At 36.0% G+C, this 9,113-nt stretch overlaps 1 protein-coding gene across 1 annotated transcript in view; it reads right to left on the reverse strand.

The window, feature by feature from the left end:
• Positions 1-9,113, reverse strand: part of ADAMTS12 (ADAM metallopeptidase with thrombospondin type 1 motif 12) — a 1,263,798-nt gene that overhangs the window by 341,308 nt on the left and 913,377 nt on the right. Inside the window, exon 14 of the mRNA XM_053701185.1 lies at positions 5,025-5,145. Within this exon, the coding sequence (XP_053557160.1) occupies positions 5,025-5,145 (121 nt within the window). The remainder of the gene's footprint in view (positions 1-5,024; positions 5,146-9,113) is intronic.

The following is a 9,113-nucleotide window of genomic DNA, read 5'->3' on the forward strand; positions in this document are numbered from 1 at the left end:
TTCTGACACTAGCAGCAGCATAATATAATTGTTAAAATTAATTGTAATTTAGCCGTCGGATTGTAAGGGCTTAGCTGATATTTTTAGTTATGCTGCCTAGATTTCTTTAACATCTCTATTACCACTAATTCAGAAAGCCTGTCACACCAGGGTGTAGTGTTTTTAATTATTTCACCGTATGCTGATGTATGTGTGGTAAATATATTATCTACTCAACAAACTTTATTGTATGAATGTTGGTTTATATAAATGTTATAATCCTCTAAAATTCTTGATGATAACTGGGCTAAGTTAGCTAATTCTGTTCACAGATTTTAGTTATCTATCTTTTTTTGTAAGTCTATTTACAATTACTTGTTAGTTGTACTCAGTTCTCTAACTTTAAAATCTGTGGCATGTGGTCTACGTAGTTTAGAGATTATAATACTCAAATTTGGCTATCAGCCTATAACTACAGACCTCCTGCTTATTCTATACTTAGCCTTACCCCCACCTCCCCTTCTTTTTCTTTAGCAATCAGCCAATAGGATTGATCTCGCATTCTATTGGTTGTTCCAATCAGCCAATATAATGCGAGCTCAATCCTATTGGCTGATTGGATCAGCCAATAGGATTGAACTTCAATCCTATTGGCTGATTGCATCAGCCAATAGAATTTTTCCTACCTTAATTCCGATTGGCTGATAGGATTCTATCAGCCAATCGGAATTGAAGGGACGCCATCTTGGATGACGTCACTTAAAGGAACCTTCATTCTTCAGTCGCCGTCGAATGGAAGAGGATGCTCCGCGTCGAATGTCTTCAAGATGGACCCACTCCACTCCAGATGGAAGAAGATAGAAGATGCCGCCTGGATGAAAACTTCTGCCACTCTGGAGGTCCTCTTCTGGCCGGATCGGATAAAGACTTCTGCCCCTCTGGATGTCCACTTGTGCCCAGCTGGGTGAAGACGGCTCAAGGTAGGGTGATCTTCAAGGGGGTAGTGCTAGTTTTTTTTAATGGCGGATTGGGTGGGTTTTAGAGTAGGGTTGGGTGTGTGGGTGGTGGGTTTTAATGTTGGGGGGGTATTGTATTTTTTTTCCAGGTAAAAGAGCTGATTACTTTAGGGCAATGCCCCGCAAAAGGCCCTTTTAAGGGCTATTTGTAATTTAGTATAGGGTAGGGAATTTTATTATTTTGGGGGGGGGCTTTTTTATGTTATTAGGGGGATTAGATTAGGTGTAATTAGTTTAAAAATATTGTAATTCTTTTTTTATTTTCTGTAATTTAGTGTTTGTTTTTTTGTACTTTAGTTTATTTAATTTAATTGTAGTTAATTGTAGGTAATTTATTTAATTAATTAAGTGATAGTGTAGTGTTAGGTTTAATTGCAATTTAGGTTAGGATTTATTTTACAGGTAAATTTGTACTTATTTTAACTAGGAAGTTATTAAATAGTTAATAACTATTTAATAACTATTGTACCTAGTTAAAATAAATACAAAGTTGCCTGTAAAATAAAAATAAATCCTAAGATAGCTACAATGTAACTATTAGTTATATTGTAGCTAGTTTAGGGTTTATTTTAAAGGTAAGTATTTAGTTTTAAATAGGATTAATTTATTTAATAGTAGTAAATTTATTTCGTTTTATTTAAATTATATTTAAGTTAGGGGGGTTAGACTTAGGGTTAGACTTAGGTTTAGGGGTTAATAAATTTAATATAGTAGCGGCGACATTGGGGACGGCAGATTAGGGGTTAATAAATGTAGGTAGGTGTCGGCGATGTTAGGGACGGCAGATTAGGGGTTAATAAAATTTAACTAGTGTTTGCGAGGCGGGAGTGTGGCGGTTTAGGGGTTAATAAATTTATTAAGGTGACAGCGATGTCCGGTCGGCAGATTAGGGGTTAAACATTTTAGTTAAGTGTTTCCGATGTGGGGGGGGCTTGGTTTAGGGGTTAATAGGTAGTTTATGGGTCTTAGTGTACTTTTTAGCACTTTAGTTAAGAGCTTTATGTTCTGGCGTTAGCCCATAAAACTCTTAACTACTGACTTTTAAATGCGGTAGGAGTCTTGCCAGGAGATGGTCTACCGCTCACTTTTTCAGGCGATCGTAATACCGACGTTAGGAAAATCCCATTAAAAAGATAGGATACACAATTGACGTAAGGGGATTTGCGGCATGATAAAATCGCGGGAAAAAAAGTGAGCGGTAGACCCTCTCCTGCCTGACTCGTAATCTAGGCGATAATTTTTTTTTAGTCAAATATTTTTATTGAATTTTAAACAAGTTGACAACAACAACAAAAAAATAACATCTACAAGATCAAAATTAAGGTATGTTAAGTCACTTCTTTAGTAACATTAATATAATATAAGTAATTATAGTACGTTAAGGTAGGATGTAAAAATAAAAAGGCAGGAGTATCAATATATTTAAATTGTTAGGGTTAACAGTCTTCATGTAATGGAGAGCAAAAAGACACAACAATGGATAAATTCTAGTTCTGGATGAAACCTCAGGTGAGTCCGCTACCAATAAGCCTTAATGTTTAAATAGTGTCTTTCCAATATAATTCAACATTAAGGAAAAGTTTAATTTCCCTATTTTAACCCTTTAACACACCTTAGGAAGTTATATGCCATCCTAACCTCACTGGGCTTCAACACCCTTATTATGGCATAGAACGTCCTAGCCTTTTGGCTGTACTAAAGCCAAAAGTGCTACCTGAATGGGATTGCAGACTGGAGGGTGTGCCTCGCGTCATAGGCACTCCCCCCCCCCCCAGACACAATCCCATCATTGATCCCATCATGAACGATCGCATGATTTCAATTTTGAACTTATTTATTTACCCATAATTTATTTGTTGAATGTAAATTCCATTGTATAATTTGTGATAGGTGGGTGGTATAGTAATAAAATAGTATATTAGGGACACTCAGTCCCCCTTTTCTTTTGAGCTATATAGTATTGTCTTTTTAACTCTGGGTTTATGGTGTCCCAAAATAAATTTATTGATTAATGTCTGTATTGAGAAGAGGTAAGATTTGGTTAGGGATAATAGAACTGCTTAGATGATATAGAATTTTCGGGAGTATAGACATTTTGACCGCCGCTATTCTACCTATCCATGACAGACCCAGGCTAGAAAGCCAGGAGGAAAGGGATGATTGGATCAGTTGTTTCATAGGGGCATAATTAAGTCTAGAGATGTCTGGGAGGTTGTTCGTTAGAGTGATTGCTAAGTATTTGATTGTGGTAGACTGTGGGCAAAACTGTGTTAACTCAGTTAATGCCTGTATTGTCTGGGGGTAGCGGCTATATTAAGGATATCGGATTTATCATAATTAATTAAGAAATTGGACCAATGACTATAGTTAGTGAATTCAGACATTAGAGAGGTCACTGAAGAGATGGGGAGGGATAAAGTTTAAATTATATAAATAGTTATATTTTATATTCTGTCTGGGCTATTTTAAGGCCTTGTATAGATCCTTTATATCTGAATGCCATTAGTTCTGTAGTAAGCACAAAAGGGGGACAATGGGCAGCCCTGTCGGGTGCCATTGAGGATAGGAAAGCTAGATGAAAGTGTACCATTTCCCCTTACTCTGGCAAAAGGATTGGAGTAAAGGGCAAAAACCTTGTGAATTTACTGGGTGGGGAAGCCAAAGTGGGACAGGGTGTCGGCCATAAATGTCCAATCCACCCTGTCAAAGGCTTGCTTAGCATCAATAGAGATAAAAATCTTTTGCATTGGGTGAGAATTTGCCATATACATAAGTTGTACTGCTGTGGTAATGTTGTCTTTGGATTCTCGTCCCAAAACAAACCCAGTTTGATCCAGGTGTATCACGCGGGGAAGTATTTTATGTATGCCGTTGGCAAGTATTTTGGCGTCAATTTTTACATCAAAATGAATCAACGAAATTGGTCTATAGTTTTGTGGGAGCAATGGTGATTTCCCAGGTTTCGGGATAACTGCTATTTGGGCTTCTAGCATAGACTCCGGAAAGGGATGGTGTTGGTCAATATAATTAAACATGGCAGTTGGTTAAGGAGCTAGAATTTCTTTAAATCTGGAATAGTAATGTGGAGTAAACACGTCTGGACCCGGAGCCTTTCCTGATGGAAAACTTTTAATAGCAGACAATACCTCTGATATATTTATTGGCACCTTTAATTTTTTTCATCTTCATTGCACAATTTAGGAGTATTATCCAGTCGAATATAGTCTAATAGATAAAGTGGAGGGTCTGTTATAGAATGGGAGCGGGGACTGTAAGAATATAATTTTGCATTGTATAGTCTAAACGTTTCAGCAATATCATCATTGGTATTTGAGGTTTTGCCTTTAAACACATAATGTGATTTTTACTTTTTTGAGTATTTTCTAAATTCTGTGAATAAATAGCTAGTTAAAACTGCCATACTCTGAAAGCTCTCTTTATACCAAAAAAAATAATAAATAAATAAATAAATAAGTAAATTAATATAGATAGATAGATAGATTGATAGATAGATAGATGATAGATAGATAGATACTGTATGCATAGTTTTTATAGGTAAATAAAACAAAAACAAAAAAGTTCAAAAGTTTCCAATTTACTTCTGCAATCAAATTTGCTTAGTTTTCATGCTATTCTTTGTTGAAAAGATAACTAGATAGTTAACTTGCTCATGCCTGGAGTACTACATGTCAGGAAATAGTGCTCTAGCTTATGTATAACATTATTGTAAAACTGCTCCCACATAATGCTGCAGACACGTGCTTCTCCTGAGCTTAAATTCCTGTGTTTTAATAACGTTTAAAAAGAAAATGAAGTAAATGTAATTATTGAAGTAAATTGGAAAGTTGGTTAAAGTTTTATTTTTGGGTTTTATGTCCCTTTAAAAAAAAATTGAGCATTTTCTCACTTTGATGTCCCTTCAAGTCTCTTCTTTTAAATCTCTCATTTCTATTTTCTCAAGCTGAATTATAAATAATTAATTCAAAGAATAATTTAAAAAAAAAAAAAAACATGCATTTTTTTCTTTACCAAATCCTTCACTTTGATTAAAGGCTTTCTTTATAGTATGGCAGGTTGAGCCATCTCCAAGGCAGATTCCACATCGATCTTCTGTGGCATTGGAGTTTATTTCATAGTCGCAGCCAACGCTCTAAAGCAAACAAATAAAATGTTTGTCAGTATGAATAATGTACCCCTGTAATGGCATAAAATGTTATGATCACAAATTGTGTTATGATTCTGAGATTGCATTATTAAACATTATTAAACTATTAATAAAGTTGTTTCTTTCAGTTCGCACGGAGATACTACCGACCAAGCAACTGGCATTTTAATTTTATAGTGGAATGGAAGGGGGGGGGGGGGGGGGCAACTGGAAACCCTATGTGGCCAAAAATGTCTGAATGCATATTAAAGAACTGCAATTCAACATGCTGTAACATAATAGTTGCATGAAAAAAAGGTTAACATTGTTTAAACTGATACTGAAACCATATTGATGCTTGTATGCATTTAATACACAAGGATCATTATTTAATTGGTTGATAAGAACAATCTGTAGACAGGGACTATCTGTGGACAGGGATTCACATCCATGAAAACAAAATTTAAAAAAATGTTTTAGTAAAGGAACATTTGTTGTTTTTTAAGGCAATCTTAAATATTATTTCTTTACAAAAGAAGTCTTGCCTAATTAAATAGATCAAGTACAATTTGACATATCACCATAAATTACCTATCTAAAGAATATAATATACAAATAGGCACCAGTACATTGGACTGTATTAACTCTTCTGATCTGATCTTATTCTTTAAAAACATTTAAAGCATACAAATTGTTTATACAATGATATATGTTTAGTTGCAAGCAGTATGAACTCAGCAGGGCATATTTTTATTACCAAGTATCAAGAAGTCAGAAGAGACAAAATGTATTCATGCAAAAAATGTATCTAAAGATGTACCAAGGATGCGTATACAGCTTTGGAGCTTTTGTGGTACAGGCTTGCTTCTTCCTAGCTTCTCCGCCACATTAGATTACTTAGGCCTCGTTACCATTGAGGTGGTAAATTGTGGAAATTGGTGATAAAAGCATTTATCTCCATTAAAGTCTGTGGAGATTTTTCAAGTTACCACCAGCTTCCAAACTTTACCACCACAACGGAAACTAGGCCTTAGTATGGGATAATTAACAAGCCATGTTCTCATGCAATTGGATGGACAAGAAAAGGAGATAGGGCTGCCCAAGCAAGTTGCAGTATGCAGCCAATATTGCCTCAGAAATCTCAAACATGGAAGGACAGGTTCACTGGCTAGGGAGTTAGTCTGCTCAATTGTTTATAAATCAGGCCCAGCCTATTGCTATAATATACATACATAGTACCAGGGTTCTTCAGTAATTGTCTTCTAGGGCAAATGCAAGCATAGGACATGTTCAGTTCAGTGTGTATTCACTTATGGATGGACAAAAACCTGTCTCTCCATGATCACAACAAGTTGTATGTCCTCTGGCCGCATTTAACCTAACATGCATAAGAAAATCCTTGTCCAACTCCACCGCCTGCTTTCATGAAACAAATCACAATAGAGCAGGGTCTGTCTATCACCCCAAATGAATGAATTTGTAGTCTTTTAACATTGTCATCTTAGAGATGGAAGAGAAATTAAGAAGCATCTTAGCTTACAGCAAGCAGGCTTGCATCAGGACTGCTTGATAAATAGAGGGCTACAAGTCTTCATTTTCTTCCTTTCACAGTAGCAGCAGCAGCAGATAAAAAGTTTGCAATGAAAGACAATATTTGCTCTGAATATTTACTAGATACGGGCAGGTTTTTTTCTGCAGCAAAGTGTCATTTTCTTTTATCTGCAATTTTTTTTTTTTTTTAGAAAATACACCACAAAATTCTAGTACAAAGCAACACCAGCATCCAAATCTTAACCTGTGAGTTTCTCTGGCTTTACAACAGTTTACCCTAAAAGCCGGCGTGCTGCAATAATAAACCATGCCTGAGGGTAATGGGCTGTACAGCAAAAACATTGCCTGGACAATAAAAAGCCCTTATGGCTGGCCTACTCTAAGGACCAAGAAGACAATCTAAAATCTGCCCAAGCTCATGCACACATTTGGGCCCTAAAGAGACATAAAACCCACTTTTTTTCTTTAAGCCCTTAGTGACCAGACCACTTTTCCATTTGTTGACCGTTTGGGACCAAGGCTATTTTTACAGTTATATGGCAATAAGTACAACGAGCACTTTGCTATATCCAAACCATTTCTTTTTTCTCCAAAATTAGCGATAGTTACATTGGAGCACTGATATGATATCTGTCAGGAATCCCTGAATAACCCTTCACATGTACATATTTGTTAAAAGAAGACAACCTAAGGTATTAAACTTGGGGTATATTGACTCTTTTTATGCAACCATTTTACCACCAATCTATGTCAAAGTTTAAAAAAAAATAATTGGTGATTTTTTGACAAAATAGCAATTTATGAATAAATTTACTGAGAACGTTAAGGGTTCCTGCCAAATAACACCCCAATATATGTTCAACAACATCTCCTGAGTACATTGATATCACCCATGAAAAGGTTTGTCAGGTTCTCAGGGGGCTAAAAGGTCTTATTTTTAGGGGGCGCATTCCAGTTTTCCAACTTGGAATTTTCACATCTGTCATCATGCACCCATGTCCTATTTGGGACATTTCTGAAGCCGACCAATGTAATTTACCCCAATCAAACCTTATATTTTTGAAAAGTAGACACCCTAGGGTATTTGAAATGCTGGTATTTTAACACTTTCCATGCACTAATTTAACAACCTGTCTTTGTCAAACTAGTAATTTTTGTTGTGTAATTTTTCACACTCATTGTAATTTAGGCATGGATTCTTAGTTCCTGTTATATTTTACCGACAAAAAAAACACCTTAATATGTGTTCAACAACATCTCCTTAATACAGTGATACCACCCATGAATAGGTTTGTCGGGTTCTCAGGGGGCTAAAAGGCTTTATTTTTAGGGGGCACATTCCAGTTTTCCAACTTGGAATTTTCACATCTGTCATCATGCACCCATGTCCTATTTGGGACATTTCCGAAGCCGGCCAATGTAATTTACCCCCATCAAACCTTATATTTTTGAAAAGTAGACACCCTAGGGTATTTGAAATGCTAGTATTTTAACACTTTCCATGCACTAATTTAACAACCAGTCTTTGTCAAACGTTTGGGTAGTCATTTTTGTTGTGTTATTGTTCACACTCATTGTACTTTAGGCATGGATTCTTAGTTCCTGTTATATTTTACTAACAAAAAACACTTAAATATGTGTTCAACAACATCTCCTTAATACAGTGATACCACCCATGAATAGGTTTGTCGGGTTCTCAGGGGGCTAAAAGGCCTTATTTTTAGGGGGCGCATTCCAGTTTTCCAACTTGGAATTTTCATATCCCATGCACCCATGTCCTATTTGGGACATTTTTGAAGCAAGCCAATGTAATTTACCCCCATCAAACCAAATATTTTTTTTTAAAATAGACACCCTAGGGTATTTGAAATGCTGGTATTTTAACACTTTCCATGCACTAATTCATCCACCAGTCTTTGTCAAACTTTTGGGTAGTCATTTTGGTGTGTTATTTTTCACACACATTGTACTTTAGGCATGGATTCTCAGTTCCTGTTACGTGTTACTGACACAAAACACCTCAATATATGTTCAAAAACATCTCCTGAGTACAGTGATACCACCTATGCACAGGTTTGTTGGCTTGTTTGGGGGGTGCAATGCCAAACTTCTGACATGTGTTTGTGATTTTTATTTCACATTTCACTATCTTCTTTTTGGGGGCCTTTTTACGTACCCCAATTTATTTGCTTGCCAAGAATGTGCATATATTTGAAAAGTTGACAGCCCAATGTATTGTATATGGAGTGTTTTGATGCCTTTGATGCAACTGTTTTAGCCCAAACAAATGGTTTAATATATGGTAGTAAAATTTCAATTTTCATATTAGTGACTATGATTTAGGAGAACCTGTTGTAATTTATTGCAAGAAAGCACTCCAGGTTATTTTCTGCAAGACCCCCCGATTACACCCATGCCCCCCC

Source organism: Bombina bombina, chromosome 2, assembly GCF_027579735.1.
Source record: "Bombina bombina isolate aBomBom1 chromosome 2, aBomBom1.pri, whole genome shotgun sequence".
Lineage (NCBI taxonomy): Eukaryota > Metazoa > Chordata > Amphibia > Anura > Bombinatoridae > Bombina > Bombina bombina.